Source organism: Amaranthus tricolor, chromosome 2 (genome assembly GCF_026212465.1).
Source record: "Amaranthus tricolor cultivar Red isolate AtriRed21 chromosome 2, ASM2621246v1, whole genome shotgun sequence".
NCBI lineage: Eukaryota > Viridiplantae > Streptophyta > Magnoliopsida > Caryophyllales > Amaranthaceae > Amaranthus > Amaranthus tricolor.
Window position 1 is genome coordinate 37,778,673 of NC_080048.1, and position 17,269 is coordinate 37,795,941.

The 17,269-nt window shown below is 31.2% G+C and overlaps 2 protein-coding genes across 2 annotated transcripts; one reads left to right on the plus strand and one right to left on the minus strand.

The window, feature by feature from the left end:
• Nucleotides 1–151: 151 nt before the first annotated feature.
• On the plus strand, nucleotides 152–3,975 carry LOC130806239 (PHD finger protein MALE MEIOCYTE DEATH 1). Its single transcript, XM_057671246.1, has 3 exons — nucleotides 152–656; nucleotides 1,524–1,767; nucleotides 1,896–3,975. Exons 1-3 carry the CDS (start codon nucleotides 362–364, stop codon nucleotides 3,457–3,459), a joined length of 2,103 nt encoding a protein of 700 aa, XP_057527229.1. The 5' UTR covers nucleotides 152–361; the 3' UTR covers nucleotides 3,460–3,975.
• Nucleotides 3,976–4,740: 765 nt separating this feature from the next.
• On the minus strand, nucleotides 4,741–13,081 carry LOC130806240 (expansin-B3-like). Its single transcript, XM_057671247.1, has 4 exons — nucleotides 12,743–13,081; nucleotides 11,111–11,417; nucleotides 8,022–8,151; nucleotides 4,741–5,428 (listed from the first exon to the last, which is right to left on the minus strand). The coding sequence occupies exons 1-4, from the start codon at nucleotides 12,888–12,890 to the stop codon at nucleotides 5,231–5,233; spliced, it is 783 nt and encodes a 260-aa protein (XP_057527230.1). The 5' UTR covers nucleotides 12,891–13,081; the 3' UTR covers nucleotides 4,741–5,230.
• Nucleotides 13,082–17,269: the final 4,188 nt, after the last annotated feature.

The following is a 17,269-nucleotide window of genomic DNA, read 5'->3' on the forward strand; positions in this document are numbered from 1 at the left end:
CACTCAGATTGTCAAATATTTACATATACTCAAAAATCAAAATTAACCGGATGTGAGATAATCTACCAAATGCCCGCCTAAACATGCGAATAGTTTTTTTTTTAAATTATATTTTAAATTCATTTTGTTGAATTTTTAAATCAACTTTAATTATTAAAATTTTAAAATAAAAAATACAGTACAACAAGTAACAAACTTCAAAACAAACTTATGTAACGAATTTAACTAACTCCAAGTGAAGATCATCAAAACAAACTTCTCAGTCTTCTTCTTCTTCTGAATTTCATTTCTTCTTCGAGATTCCAAGAAACCCAGAAAGAAATAAATTCTTGGAAGAACAAGAAATTAAACCCAGAAAGAAATGTCTCTTCCAATCTTAAAGACATTAAAGAAGAAAAAAAGAGCTCCAAAACTGTTTAATTTGAACACATTCTGTGATCCTGGGTGTCCAATTCAACCAAATGGAGCTTTCAGAGATAATGTCAGGGAATTTCTTCAAGAATGTGCTGAAATTGAAGATTATAAGCTGAATTCTATGAATGTTTGGTGTACTCTTCTTGTCCATGAAAGCAGACATTTGGTTATTCCACTTTACACCATTGAAGAAGATGTCAAGCTTTCCAAAAACCCCTTCTGTGATCTTTGTCGTTGTACTGGTAAATTACTGAATCTTGATTTTGATCAATGTTTTTGTCTAGTTTTTGATTCTTGAAAATGGGTTTAGGTTAATGAATCTTTGTGCTCATTTATTAGTTCTCCAACTGTTTGATCTTTTGCTGGTTCTTGAATTGTTGGGTTTTCTTGTTTTTATCAAATCTTGTGTGTTGTTTAGGTATCAGTTAATATAGCATCATCCAAAATGTAGTTTCATGAGGAATTAGTGCATTTTTATTCAGTCCTGGAGGAATTAGTGATTTTCTATGTTGTTTGATCTTTGTCTGCTTCTTGAATGGTTGGGTGTTCTTGTTTTTTATACCTGCTACTGCTAGTGATATTTTTCCACACAACATGTCACAATCGGGTGTGACTATTTCAGAACAGAGGAAGTAGACCCTCATCAAGAATGTTGTTCATGTTCTCTTTTCATGTGTTAATACTGAGAAAGGTGAAAAAGTTGAGCCTAAGCAGAGGAATTGGTCTATTTTTGATAGAAGGTTTTGGGTTTTAATCATATACACCCCTCGTTTCAGGTGGAATATTTAGTGTTGTGTATGTGAGGTATGTTCAGCGTCTACACGTCTAATGTGAAAGGCTCTCATAGTGTTATAGCAATTAGTTTGTGGTTTTGGTTATAGATGGTTCCTTAGCATGCTTTTTTAAGATTTGGCTAGTGTTATTTACCAATCCAAGGAGTCGAGGGACTCTTTGGCTGCATCCTCCTTTGTGGGTATGGGTTGTTGCCTTTTTTCACTCTTCAGATCCTAATCATAGTTTCCTATGGGTGGGATACACTGGGTATGATGACGATGATGATGATATTGACCAACGTTGTGAATTATTTGTTGTGATCATTGTCGACTTAGGATGGAGTCATCACTACCTATCTAGAAGGAAGTACCACATGATAATTCCCTTAGATTCTGAGTGGAACAAGCCATTGAACAGTGAGGTTCTTGAGCTTCAAACACACCTTCTGCATGGAATGATTCATTGCAATGGTTTCGGGCATATCCTATGTATCAATGGAATCGAAGGAGGTTCCAAATATCTTTGCGGAAGAGAAATCATGGATCTATGGGATCGTGTATGCACAAACCTTCATACAAGGTAAGAACATTTGTACAAGCCAAACAGATTTCTGCTCGACTTCTTGTGTTAATGCCGATTAATTTGACAAAGTCTTCACAACGCGCAAATTCTAAATGACTAATGCGTATAGCATTTGTTTTGTGTAGGAAGATATCAGTGGAGGATACATCGAGGAAGAGATCGATGGATCTTCGATTACTCCACGGTGTTGCATATGGACATACATGGTTCGGTAGATGGGGATACAAATTTTGTCATGGAAGCTTCGGGGTTCAGGAGCACCATTTCCAAAAGGCGTTGGATGTTCTAAGCTCACTTACACTCGATGACCTGGTTTCTAATTCCCAAAACACAAATAAGTGGGCAGATGTAAAACGGATCATAAATTCCTACCGAAATTTGAGCAAGACGAGTCTCATCACACTCAAAGATCTCCTTCGGTTTATGCTAATGACCTTGAAGTCGTCTAAGACTTCTCCGACAACCAAATTTCCCTCGACGAAAGTGATACCGTCTGCATCAGCACCTCAAAATCCGACATTCCCAACAAAAAGTTGTGCACAAAATAGGCAGACTTGCTCAAGCAAAGCAAAGCCTGTGAAATGCCGAAACTTTACATCTCTAGTAGCTAGTTTGGACAGCAGATGGCCCAAGAGAAGACTAGAATTTACAGCTGATATAATCGTCAACACCCTGAAAGCAAATAGGGAATGTCAACCGGTTAACAAAGGAATGACACGACAAGAAGTTCGAGATGTAGCTCGAGCTCACATCGGAGATACAGGACTGCTAGATTTTGTGCTGAAATCCATGAACAATGTGATTGTGGGTGATCACATAGTACGACGTAGAATCGACCCGTTGAACAGAATACTACATTACACCATCCAAAAAGTCGGTGAGCCTTCGCCTTCACCGGAAAAACCTAGGGAACAAAAATCATATCCCAACCCACCTATCACAATCACCCCAACATCAGGATCTTCCATTTATCAAGATATATACACCTTATACCAACAACTGTTATTTGATCTCCCGGAATCAGAAATCTCTAGTTTGTCGGTCAGAGTAACATTAGACAGCAAACACTTCGAAAAGGAATGGCCTTTCAAAGATCAAAATGATCAGTTACTCAGATTCATATGCCATTTCCTACCAACTTCAGACATGGAATCATCATACAATCATTCCCCTGGTGAGTTGATTGTTCTACCATTACACGCCTCGGTTAGGGACCTAAAGGCCGCTTCTCAGCAAGCACTACGAGACACATACTGCATCATGGAAAGCTATATGGTAACAAGCATAGATAGAATGGAAAGTTATGACAATGAAGAGGTAATTTTCGGTGCTCTTGAATCGGGTTCTGAAATTTGGGTCAGAGGAAAAGGGATCGACTCGAATAGTGAGTGGCAGTTCGTGGGCGGACCTGATAATTGGACGGTAAAATGTTCATGTGGGGCAAAAGATGATGATGGGGAAAGAATGGTTTCATGTGATATATGTGAAGTTTGGCAACATACAAGATGTAGTGGGATTGAAGATACAGAAACAGTTCCTCCTCTTTTTGTGTGTAAAAAGTGTTGTTCTTCACTTATGCCTCCAAGAGCTGAAACTATTTCCTTCTCTGGAAATGATATTTGTCAAGATTTGTTGATAATGCCACAAGAATCTGAATTTGAAGACTCTTGGATGGAATTTACATACTGATTTTTCTTGTCAATAGTTGTAAATGTTCTTGTGTAATTGTTCATTGCATATTCTGTAATTTGTATAAATAATTGAATCATATTCTTTTGAAAGTAATGGAACTTGGCCTTTTTTCAATCCCATGTCTTTGTGTTGTTGAAGACATGCTTGTTAATAGTGATTGTGTTTGTTGAGACATACATTTAGTTATTTTGTTGGGGTCAAAGATTTATAGTTCTTTGGTTTTGGGTTATAATGGACTATAGTAAAATGACTTGTTAAATCACGTGCACTTTTTAGTTATGTGAAAATGGACACTAGCAGGGAATGTACCTCCAAAAGCTAACCTTGGAGATTTGAGGAAATTCAGAGGGCTTAAACACCTCGCCAATGATAGATGGAGGTGAAGGCAATGGTGCAAAGGCTTACAAAGACAGGTGGACTGTGATCCATGCTTGACAAAACAGGGGTTTATTGGAACTGGAACATAATAGTTTTGTTATCGGCCTTGTACACAACAAAATCCGAATAAGAGAAGAGTTCGCTACACATAAACCCGATGAGATTCCATCTTAAAATCAATAGGTATTAGGAGTAGCCCATCAAGTATATATATTAGTCAAAGTCTCTAATTCTTTGACGTGGGATCACATGTGGGTTATTTTCCAACAAAACAACAGCTCGAAATCATTTGAAAATCAGTTGTCAAAGAAGCTAGTGATGAAGAGAAAGCGCGGAGATTTTGGAAGGTTAGTGAAAAGCTTGTCGGATTGGCCTAGGAAGAGAAAGCGCGGAGATAGTGATCAAGGTTCCCATTTGGTCTGTATTCTGTAGAAAGATAGCTTGTGTAAAGCATCGATGATGTAGAAAGATAGCTTTGGAGGCATTCTCATGCTGCAATGAGACTATGGAAAGTTTTTCTTGTAAAGATATTGTAGAAGTTTTAAGGTGTAATCCTTGATGTACTAATATGACTATTGCACATTCTTTGGTTGTCTTTGTGCATAAAATTATTGTCACAAAACCAACTCGAGCATAGGTTTAATATTAACTTTTTTGTCCATATGTCATGTCCTCTCACACGAGTACGGTCGTACGGACTCTGTTGAAGTGAATATATAAGAGTTGAATTCAACCTTTTATCACATTATACACGTATACTAATACTATATCATGAACTCAACTTTATGTTTTGAATAACGATGTAATGAGTAGATAATGTGAAAATATAAGTTGATAAACAAGAAAAGACAGAGGTAGAACACAAAAACTGTATATTACATAACAATATCAAAGCTCTAATTCCAAAAGATAATAATAGTATATTAGTATAATATAATATGTTTTGCATCATAACTTACACTTGCAATAAAGAAAATAAGATCACACGGATAAACAAACTTACAAGTTGACATAGTACAATATGATATTTTACATGCAGTTAGAGTTACATCACGTACATGGGCGGCGCTCTCTCTTCTCCTTTTGAAGAGGGCTCCTATTTTGTTCCGCTTCATAGTAGCAGTAGCAGTAGTAGCAATAGAATAATTTAAAAAACCATCCCAATCCACGCTACTGAAATACGATACTTCTAAGAAAGACTTGAAAGTGAAAGTGAGAAAAAAGGGAAAATAAACAAGCATTGAATGCTTCGTGTCATTTCCCTTTAAAAAAGCAAGGATAGTAGGAGTAATTTGATGTGCGTAAAAACCCTATAAAATACTTCGTTTCTTTTACTCGTTCGAGAACTTTTAAAGAAAAACGTAGCAATTTTATCGGGAAAGAGGAGTATCTATGGAAGAAAATTGAGACGAGAAGTGTAAGTAGCTGTTGGTGACCAGTTCCGAGGAATGACATCTCGTGTAGAGAGACTTCTTCCCGTTGAAAGTGTAGTCAATTTGACAGAAAATGGACCCTTCAAAGGTCCCCCAATAATACACCAATTAGCTCCCCACAAATGAGTCATTTCTATCCATTCTTTTGATGTTGCCTGCTCAATCCAATCAAAACAAATATCACATGTTGTTAGTTAACATACATCCAAATTACAAATTCTAATCTAAATCAAAGTGCTTTTATTGGATGATATTGATCTTCCTCACTTTTATGGCATCTTGTAATGTCTAACTGTAGCCAAATATTATTATATATCATGATCTATAAACAATAATTAAACTCTAATCATGTAGAAGTAGTATATGCCGTTATATGATAATCGTGTCTTATCTCGGTTGGAGAACGTATCCCTTTGCTCAAGTGAAGATTCTGAATTCGATTCTCACATATCTCTCCACTTCCCTAAGCATATATTGTAAGTTATAATAAAAAAGACAAGAAATAACGCACCAAATATACTTTCTTTACAAATTTTTACTCTTTATTTTATCTCTCAAAAGGACAAGAAATAACCTATTAAATTCAACTTCTTATTCTTCGTGTTATTTCCTTAACGAGCAAACTCAAAAGGATATAGTAATATGCCATATAGGTTTAAATCACACTTGACTTGTTTTCCCTTTTTCATCAATTTGATGCAAAAGACATTTGGAGCTTTAGTTGTAAGTTATAAACATTATAAGAATACTATTCAATATCCTTATTGGTTATCAACTATTATATTATAGAATAATAAAAACATGTTCAAATTTCTTTTTAGATCGATGAGTTTGTAATATATCTTAGCTTCAACTAAAAAATTAAGTCGATAGTTACAGTCTTATAATGTATTATATACTTCATCATAATCATCAAATTGAATCAGAATTTTTTGTAGGTCAACCTTCAACTAAAAAATTAATTCTTTTTAGAAATAAATCCATCGAGGAGTTGTGGGAGTTTAATTTAGTTAAGAATCAAATAACGGACAACTTGGTTGAGCGTGGCAATTGGCATATAATGGGGCACATGAGCTAGATGACTTAATTATTGTAGAATATGCACTAAGGGACATGCCCAAAATGATTTATTATTTAATGGGTATATAGAAAAATGGTCATTGTTTAATGTATGAGAAGGCATTATTTGTTATTGGAGTTGCAAGAAGATGGAAGATTTATGGTGGGAATCAAAAAGGCTATAAAGTAGGACCTTTTGCATGTTCTCCCACTCTAATTGTTGAGCCAAAGTGAGTCAAGCAAGACTGAGTTGAAAGAATTACAATAGTTTTAACGATTAATTTGGCTTTTTAAAAAATCAAAAGCTCAAATCTTACTCAAAATAAAATATTTAACATCAGATATGATAAAAAATTATATTGCATATATACTTCTAATCTAATTGGCTCTATCTTTGAGCTACAGCCATCACTAAAAGTCTTTAATTAAATTGTTTTCTCGACAACATTAACTACTAACATGGGTAATGACTTTGTACAAGTAAAATTGCTAATAAAGTTGGCAGATTTATGTTAACTATTTGAAACGAAACACAAAATTCTTTATAATATTAACGATTTATTAATAAAAACCAGTTTTTCGTCTTAAAATAAATATATTGGAAAAGTAGTCATTACTAAAGTCTAAAGTAGAAGCATTTGCATGTTTTCCCCCACTAAAATTGTAGAGCCTAAGAGAGTCAAGCAAGAAAAGAAAAGTGCATTGTTTGTAAAATAATATAAGGTGGAATTGCAGTCAGGCATTACCACATCGTCAAGACCAAAACTGACATTATATTATTCCGTGTGTCCTACAATATTTGCTATAATATCAAAGAAGTTATATTTTTTTCAGAGATGATATTAAAGAAGTTATATAAATTACAAAAAGTGTGAAAAATATGCAAATAAAATAAAAAGATAAATAAAATATATTAATGAAAATTTTTTTAAAAAAAATATAGCAAAACCCGTATTTAGAGTCATTGTTAAGCCAAAGTACAAAACTTTATTGTAAGTTTCTTTTAGAATTATTACTCCTATAATTGTGGCATAATCTTCATTACTTTTTTCTTCATTTGCTGAAATTACAGTATTCCCTCCGTGATATTTGGGATTCATTTAATTTTTTATTACAATAAATTAAAGCACTTCCTCTTAACTTTTTTCATTGCATGAATCATGTTAGAAATTAGGAGTATAATAAAAATAAAATAAGAATTATAGTTATTTCTTGGTATCGGTGAAATCAGCTCAATCCTAATGATCAGGAGGTGGCATTCCCATTTTTTTTCAGCTGTTTGGAACCGAGAAATAAGAAAAATACCTCTCCTTTAATTTGAATTCGAGACTTTAGGAAACAAAATCTTTTATCTTAACCAACTAAACTACCCATTGCTATATATATATTCTTAGTTTGAATTTCTTATACATAATCCATTTAGAGTTAGAGTTTTAAATTCCATTTTCCTTTATTAGAAAAGGAAATTTTAGCTAAGAAAATATATTAATTTTCTAGTAGATTTTCCACTACTTTTGTTGAGTGCTTTCTAGGCAAAAAGATCAATATATAGTGCAATGCTAACTTTTTGTCCAAGACAAGATGCACCATTTCACAATTATTATTACTCCTAAGGAGTATTTAATAATTAAATTTCCAAAAAACATAAAATTAAATAAATCCTTCATGAATGAAAATTAAAAAAAATACCTCTTTTATGTGCATAGAACCGATATCTCCATCTCCATCTTCAAACTCCACTAGGAGTGAAAGCCAATAGTTAGTGGATCCTTCATTTACATGGAATGCTACCTTTTTTCCGGGATATTTACAAGGTGTCCTATTATTTTCATACAATATAAATAAATATCAATATAGTGTTAATAATAGGATAATAATACAACTTGATCTTGTATTAAACAGTCTCACCATAGACGAATTCATATAATAAGCTCATTTTTCAAATTGATCATTTTAAGATTGTAAATGATTATTTTAAGTGTATAAGTGATCACCTAAAAACTATAAAAGTGATCAATTTTAAATTATAATTAATCACTTTATAACTGTAAATGTATACCGAATCAGCCTAATAGAGATGGTTTTACTATATATGATACCATCTCATTTGATTTGTAATAATATAAATAACCCTTAAAATTGTAAATAAGAAAGTAAAACCTTAAAATATTTGATGAAAAGAAGATATTAATCACATGTTAATTTTTTATCAACTTGTATCTTCAACTATGAGTCTTTCTATAACTCTATGGAAACAATAGTCAACCTAGATATAAATGCTTTGTTGACTAAGCTATGTTTTGTTTTGTTTCTTTAATTTAATAATTAAAGACAAGACATCAATGAGTAAATTACTCTTCTTATCAAGGACTTAATTAAAGCTTAGAAAATGTTCACAAATCAATAAATAGATTTTGATTTTCTAAATAACTATTTCTTGACTTGTAAATAGACCTGTCAATTTTTAATTTGATCAATCTGAAATCGATCTAAAACCTAACAATAAATGATATGATTTAAAATTGATCCAATTTAAAAATAACCCGATTGAAAATGATTCGCCCTCAAATATGCCCGCCCGTCAATTAGTGGAATGTGTAGGAAAATGAGTTTTAGGTGACAGATAGTTACTCTAAGGCACTTATCAGCTAAAAAGGACATTTATCCAAAAGAAGGAAGTATTTCTTTTGGCTGCTTGATCCAAAGGGTAAATGTTAGCAAAGAAAATGACGCAAAACTCATTTTGCTACACATTCTACAAAGGCCAAAACCTCAAGTCTCTTTCACGTTGATGAGAACAAAATTAAAAAGGAACCCAAAGTTTCAAGTATTGCATGTTTTAAACAAAGACAAACAAAAGAAGGGATGGGCATACCCTAGTTTATTAGCTTTCCAAATTGAACAAAGATACCCCTATTACTCTCTCGGTCTCATATGAATGTCGTTAATATTTCTATTTTGATCTGTTTTTTATTTTGCAATATTTTCATTTTGATTGATATTCTTATTATTTTCTTTAATTTCTATGATTATTTCATTGAGACATAGAATATTAATTTACCAAGATAATTCACTTTATGAATTAATTTGTATTTTTATCTTTACTATGGCGTTACTCATCGCTCCCTTTGCAAGATTTTCTCTTTTATGGGAGCTCTCTATTTGAAGGTTTATTTGACTGCGCTCATTCTTCTGTACCACTTCTTTGAAGGGAGTACGAGTATGATATGTTCGTTATATTCTCCTCCAAACCCCCAGTTTGTGCGAGATACTGATTTGATGTTTGTGACTATTTATCAATTTTACTACATTTGTAACTTATTCTCTCACATAGGCGAAGCTAAACTATAAGAGACTTCTATGAATTTCATACTCTAAAATAACTAATAGTGTATTTTATCTCATACTCACCTTAGATTGTAGCTTAACCCCTTTTATCTTTTCTACCATATATTGTACTTTATGTGTTTATTTCATTTAAACTTTTTTTTTAACAATAATCTTACTATCCTTCTAATTGCATTTACACACTTATACTATTTCTCCATTTTAACTACTAAATGACATGCTCTACTTATTTTTTTATATATTCTCTAACTAAATTCTCTTATCCGTTTTCACCCATTTGCAACTGGTTGAAAATGAGTGGACAAAAGTAACAAAATAAATGGAAGAGTGTAATTATGGTGTTTGGAATCTTTTACAGTAACAAAAAGATACTCCTAACTAAGTGCAGTCAGAACAATGAGAAAACTAGTCCACATGTTCACAACTGTACACCTATGCAGTCAATATCATGCACGTCAGAGTACCTCCCAGTCAATAAATATAAAGCCAAACGATATTATAGACTATTTAGACTTTAGAGATGCAATTTGTCTCCCTTTTCAAAATAGATTCAATGATCAAATATTTATCCGGCCTAGAATCCAGTCCGACTTACTTGACTTTAAAATGAATTAAAATAATGTAAAAATCAATATGGATATAAGATCCGATTTAAATCGACCTAAAATACGTGCCTCGAAATTTACACAATAAATAAACACTCTAGGCCCGTTGTTAAACGTCACAAAGATAACTTAAGTATAATAGATTAAAGTAGTGAAATATTTAAAATTTAAAAATAAAGGAAAAAATTTACTTCGGAGTAAAAGTATACATTTATGATATGTCTAAAAATAAAAATGAGACAAACTGATTAAACAAAAATAAAATAAAAAATAAAACAATTTTGTTAGAATAAAAAAAAAATTATAATCAAAACAAAATCATCCCTATTTCCCATATCTCTACCCTCTGCTAATCCCAAATAACTACCAATTTCGTTTTCCATTTGGCAGTTAAGCCCTTAAGCCGCTTTCATATAACTACAATTGTGTCGGCATAAAAAGGCACTTTTTCCTTTATTGCAGAATAGACCGAGTAAAAAAAAAGTACGTGAAAATTAAATTTAAAATTTCAGAAAAAATTATACTTTGTTTTAATTGAGATAAGAATTTACGGCATAAAAAGACATTTACGTAGCTAATAATTTGCAAAGTAGCTGAAAATTTTTCATGGAAATTCGATTCTGTTAACCAAAAGATCAACTTTGACTTGAAATGACGCTTTTCGGCCATACCAGAAATCAAAAAGTTGTGTGAGTAGACGTTACCCGTACAAATTTGCAACGAACTAGTGTTTAGTTATGAAACACGTTGAATAAAAAATTATTAAATTAGCGAATTTTAAGAAGTGTTGCTAGTAAAAGAAAATTTTTCGGATAAAAAGCTGACCTTCGATAAATGACATTAATGACCCCACGATCACGAAGCTGTCCGCCTTCTCCAGAGATGGCTAACCGACCGAAGGCGGCACCACTAAGGTCAAAATGGGTATTTCCACCAGAGCAATAACCACCAGGACATTCATCAGTAATAATAACGGTAACTGCTCTTCTAGAACATATTTCAGTGTCTAAACACTTCACTTTGTAACAAGCTCCGCACCCTTCTCCGTTCTTGAATAGTATCGGACTTACCGCCCCTACTCGGGCCTTAAACGGTTTCACATCCACCATTGACCCGTACCCGCATGCTCCACCTGCATTCATAAACTTTTTTATGATCTGAACAGTCAATTAAATTAACTAACACATTTTTAGCAAAAACTACTTTATTAAATTTAAACAAATTCTTAAATGAGACTGTTTTATGTTGAAATTATATCTAATAGACTGATATATGCACATTTAGTGTGTTAAGATAATTATTTATAATTTTAAATTGATTATTACAACTTGGTGAGACGGTCTCATTCAACATAAGCCATTAATTTTATTACTTTATTTTATTCCATATCAAGGGTTCATTGAGTTTTTTTTCACCATTTAATACTTATTCCACTTCATAGCAAATGTCTAATTTGATATTTACATAAATATTAAAGTTAAAGGGAAACTAAAGTAAAAAGGTGTTATCTTAACCAATTAAGAAGGAACTACAATAAAAAGTATTTAGACGTATAAATTAAAGAGGAACCATCACAAAAGGCGTCTAATCTATATATGTTAAAAAATATTATTTAAGAATAAAAAATTGGGATAAACTTACCTAAAACACATAAAATCTATTTTTATTACGTTGATACATCTACATTTAGCATGTTAAATTGTTCACTTATAATTTAAATGTAATCAATTAGAGAATTAGGTTCTATTTCATGGTGCAAAACAAGCTTGAAAAGAAAATGGGCTCTACATGGTAGAGAGTATTTTTTTATATATACACTTTCACTTTTACATAGTATGTATACAATTGTACAAAAATGCAACTAAAAAAAAGGGAAATAAATACAAATGATAGGCACAAACGTAACTAACCACAAGATTCTCAAAATTGAGTTAATTACTTATATATTACACTTGCTAAATCGACTATAAGACTAATACAACTATAAGTAAGTGTAACACAACGAAGTCAATAAACACACATTAAAACTTCAATTAGGTTTTAGAATAATTTGTGAATTACAGTTTTAAAAGTTTAACACATTTGCAAATTAAAGTCTCAATATTAAAGTTTACAGTTCAGGTCAAAACACATCATTTCAACCATTTTGATGGTTGAAATTTTCAGATTTACGTATTTTTGGCCTGAACTTTAAACTTTGATATTTAATGACTTAATTTGCAAAAAATAAATATTGAGAATGTAATTCACAAAAATGCTAAATTTTAATACTATAATTCGCATATTATTTTGCTTTTTAATAAGTGTAATTAGCAAAATTACGATAATGAATCGATTAGTGTGAATGGGATAAAATCAAGAGTGCAATTACAAAGCATAGTCTATGGCCTATAAACACACATTAATTATCCAATTGATTAAATAGTTTTAAAAAAGATATGGAAAGAAAAGACTGACCGGTGCTACCATCGCCATTAGGTTCGCCGTACCAAGTAGCGGTTGCCGGTTTCCAATGCGGGTCGGGTTTTCTGTGCAACGGTAACGACACCACATTTTCAAACCCTAAACCAAAGATTACGCCGACTAAACAAATATTCAACCACATTGTGGCGGTGAACACGGCGGAGGATGCGGCGGAGTAACGGAGGAGAGAGAAAGAGTCAAGAAAGTGAAGTAGTACTGACAGTTGTCCTGTTTCTTTAGTTTTAGGGGCAACAAACAGAGTATACCCTAAAAATTAAAGAGTGAGAAGATTGTTGTGGGTATTGAGACCCGAAACGGGTGGGTTTTATTTATAAGGCAGATAAAAGCTGAGATTGTCACGCACAGTTTTCACATACATACACATTATTACACAGTGGTTCTTGTGTGGGTGTGGGTCCCACTCATCCATTTCAGAAAATTATTTACCTAACTGCCATTATATGTGGGTCCCTTTAACGGTTTAGGCGTTAATTCCGCTTGATTCTGTATCTTTTTTGTTCGTTTTTCTTGTATGTTAGCTAATTCTCCACTTATTAGACCTTCATTGATATTAAAAATAACGGTAGAGGTAGATAAAAATATCTAATTCGGATATTCGATTTTTTAAAATTGGATAATTTATCTGATTTTTTCAAATTGAATAATGAAATTAGATATTTAATATTTAATCCAAATCTGCTACTGTCTGGCTTTGTAGGACAATTAACTAAGAATTTAATCCCATGATTAGTGATTAATCAAGAGTTAAGTGTAAGTGGAAGCCTGCATTTGCTATCTCGTCAAGCTATGCGATAAGATCACTAGAGAAGATGATTATTCCTGTAAAATGCAACAAGGGGTTAGCAGGGTCCAAAATGTTTTTCCGGGGACCCACTCCGACGCCCAAGTCAATATCCGTTTGAGACAAATTGTCTAATAGCTTCCAGGAGCACTGTGACTGTAAGGTGGATTACTACTTATGACTTATTTTAACGTGGGGTCTTTTGTGATTAACATCTGATAAACGTGCTCTTGAATATTATTTATGACAGTAGTAATTATTCTCTTAGATTTATGATTATGCAATTAATGTTCTTCGGAAAATCAATGTGGGTCCTTGAAAATCAGATGTAATAACTCTTTCGCAATAAATTACTAAGACTTCTTTGTATCTCTTTTAATAGTAGAAATTAATTACCTCATTTATGTGCTCCTTGATGTGTATTTATAGTCTATCATCGTGCATGTAGAACATTCTTCTATTGTTTCATCAATCTCCAAAATTCCCTTGCATGACACTATAGTTGTCTTGAATGTGTCAAGTTCTTCTTTATTTTGGTGATTTTTCCTTTATTTTATATAGTGCTCTTTGATTCTTCTATTAACATGTGTCCCACTACCTTATAATGACCTTCTATAATTAACAAGTATCTTCCAATCGCACATGACCTTCCCGTGCACTAATACTACCAACGTATGTTCAATGCTTCGTCAATCCTCCCAGATGAATGTTGCCAGTATACATACTAATCTTACTAATTTCTCTCAGATTTAATGTTGCATTAATCCTCCAAAATAGTTTTCTGCCATAATTACTTCTGACTAATATTGTACATATACAGAATCTAAATCTGAATATTTGCAAACCAAATATATATATATATATATAAGAGTTCAAGTAAAAATCAAGCTTATATGAGAACCTTGAGAATCATAATCTCACCCGTTACATAAAAAATGAAGGGCTAGAATTCGTACACACAAAGCAATGGTATTTTCGTAATTATTTCCTAAAATTTATTTCATGAAAAATTATTTGTATGGTAAATAACATCTTTTAAGTAAAAGTAACATTTTATTACTTTGTCATTTTCTTTTGTTTTTTAATCTCTATAAAGTAACAGTTTATTTCCGAGATATAACACAATCTTAGGTAATAAAAATTAACACTTTTTTACTAGTGTTGTTCAATTTTTTGATTTTCTTTCTAAAAGTAATATTTTTTTGTCAATAAGTACCACATTTCTAAAAAAAATGAAATTAACAATACTTTTGTTAGCTAGAATGATTTTCATGGTTTTCATATAAAGAAGGTTCTCACATTAATTTTTTCATATAACTAGTATTTAACTATTTACAATTCTCAACTATAAGTAAGTTGCATAACAAATCTATTGTTAAAATTCTACCATATTTTCAAAAAGATTTTTTTAGAACTCAAAAAAATAAGTTTGATTAAAGAAAAAAATTAGATGAGCCTAAATATTTATGTGTAAAAGATATAATTTTATTTTATAAAAAATCCAAAAAAATAAGAATTTTAAATCAAGATATCCGGTGTACGATCCAGTGTACTATTTTAACATTTTTAGCATTAAACGAATGCTTAAAATAAAAATAAGAATTTAAATCAAGATATCCGGAATACATTTTTTTTAGAGTTAAAGGACTACTTAACTTATCTTTTCTTTTCTACTATTTTTTTATTAGATGTGACGTATTTTTAAATTACACTTTTTTATTTTTTTAATGAATATACTATTAGTTTTTTCACGCTATACAATGTACAATTTTAACATTAAGTATCTTTAGACGTGCATAAAGAAAATTATAAATAGTTAATAAAAATAATATGCACTAATACGAATAAAATAAAATTTCACTTGATTATGTTTTTATGTACACATTCAGAAAAAATTATAAAATAAATCGATTAGCAAATAATATTTACTATTCATGTGTAGTTATTAAATAAAAGAAAGAAAAATATTGTAACAATAAAAATAAATAAATAAAGTATAAAAAAATAGAAAAAAAAAAGTCAATCAAACGCATATTGAATATTACTTTGCCAAATCATTTAAAATCTCTTTTTCTCTAACTTTAATAATTTTGAACACACAGGGTAAGAAAGAATTGTTGCACATGAAGGAAAGTGCGGAGTGATCACCCTTTCCTAATGAAAATTGGTCAAAAGAAACGCCTTTCTCGACACTAAAGCATACAAATCATTTAAAATCTCATTTTTTTTTTCGTTTATTAATGTATTAATTTAATATTTAATAGTGATAATTGTATATAATACAAATTACAAAAAATAAATTAATAATAAATTTTATGTTAAAACAAATCAAACTTGTTTTGACTGTGTTTTAAGCCTAAATTAAAAAGAAAATACAAATTAAAAGTGATTGATAATTAGTAAAAGCAAATGAAACACTTGAAAAGAAACGGAAAGAGTATGTAATTCTCTTTATTTTTATTTTTAGTTTGCTATTTAAATTTTGTCTTATTTTTATTTCATAATATGACTCACATTTATAAAAAAAATTTCATCCATATAATTACTTTAGAAGTTTATGTTCATCCTATTTGTTGTCACTCTTTTCTTTGTGTTGCTAGTTTTTTCTAGGGAAAAGTGTCAAAAAGTATCTAATAAAACAATTTTTTTCAAAAAGTACTTAATAAAAAAAGGTTTGTCAAAAAATACCTAATAAAATTCTTTCTTTTCCAAAAAGCATCAATTAACGTTTTTCTTTAGTTGACCGTCAAATATAACGGTTGACTGGTCAAAATCAAAAATTCTTCTTCCTCATCTTCAATTTCTTTTCCAATTCAATTTTCTTACTGTCTTTTTCCTTTACTTTTTACTCAAAATCGAAATTAAATTGGAAAAGCAATTGAAGATGTAGAAGAAGAATTTTTAATTTTGACCAGTTAACCGTTATATTTAACGGTCAATTTAAGGAAAACGTTACTTGGTACTCTTTGAAAAAGAAAAAAATTTTGTTAGGTAGTTTTTAACAAAACTTTTTTATTAGGTACTTTTTAAAAAAAAAATTTATTAGGTACTTTTAACACTTTTTCTTTTTTCTATTATATTTCTCATTTTGCCATCTACCTTTCAAACTCACTTAATTTCTTTTTCCCTTTAAAAATCACTAAATTTAAACTTGAATATCAATTTCTTGAAATTAAAAACTTTGAAGATAGAACGAATTTGACTATGCAAACGACATATTGAGATAATTTTTAACCTAATCTATCATTTTTACAATTAAAAAAGAAAAACTAAAAAAGGTCCGATTACACAAAACGGTATCAAGTCGCCAAAACGTAGTGGACAAAAGACTAATAGAGTACTTGTACTTCTTAATACCACAAGCACTACAATGACAACTAACCGGACAAATATTTGATGGAAAGTAAACCTGTCAAAGAACCAATTTAACCAAAAGTTTAAGCTGATAGTTAAAGTTCTAAGATATGTTATATACTCTAACACGCCCCCTCACACGAGACCCCATTGGGCTAGAAGTGTGGATGCGCATAGGCGCTGAATATTCCACTTTAAATGAGGGGTGGTTGAGATTCGAACCCGTAACATCTCACGTTGGCTTCTGATACCATGTCAAGGAACCAATTTAACCAAAAGCTTAAGCTGATGGTTAAAGTCCCAGGATGTGTTATATACTCTAACAAAACCGCCTATTACTTTCCAAAAGCACAAAAAAAAAAAAT

Bases quoted from the DNA above. Each gene is read 5' to 3' on its own strand.
- LOC130806239 (XM_057671246.1), top strand. From the start codon at position 362: ATGTCTCTTCCAATCTTAAAGACATTAAAGAAGAAAAAAAGAGCTCCA. The intron at 657-1,523 runs GTAAATTACTGA...TTGTCGACTTAG, and splicing joins TGATCTTTGTCGTTGTACTG to GATGGAGTCATCACTACCTA. The intron at 1,768-1,895 runs GTAAGAACATTT...TGTTTTGTGTAG, and splicing joins TGCACAAACCTTCATACAAG to GAAGATATCAGTGGAGGATA.
- LOC130806240 (XM_057671247.1), bottom strand. From the start codon at position 12,890: ATGTGGTTGAATATTTGTTTAGTCGGCGTAATCTTTGGTTTAGGGTTT. The intron at 11,418-12,742 runs GTCAGTCTTTTC...TTATGAATGCAG, and splicing joins TAATGGCGATGGTAGCACCG to GTGGAGCATGCGGGTACGGG. The intron at 5,429-8,021 runs GTATTTTTTTTA...TGGATTGAGCAG, and splicing joins GTTCTATGCACATAAAAGAG to GCAACATCAAAAGAATGGAT.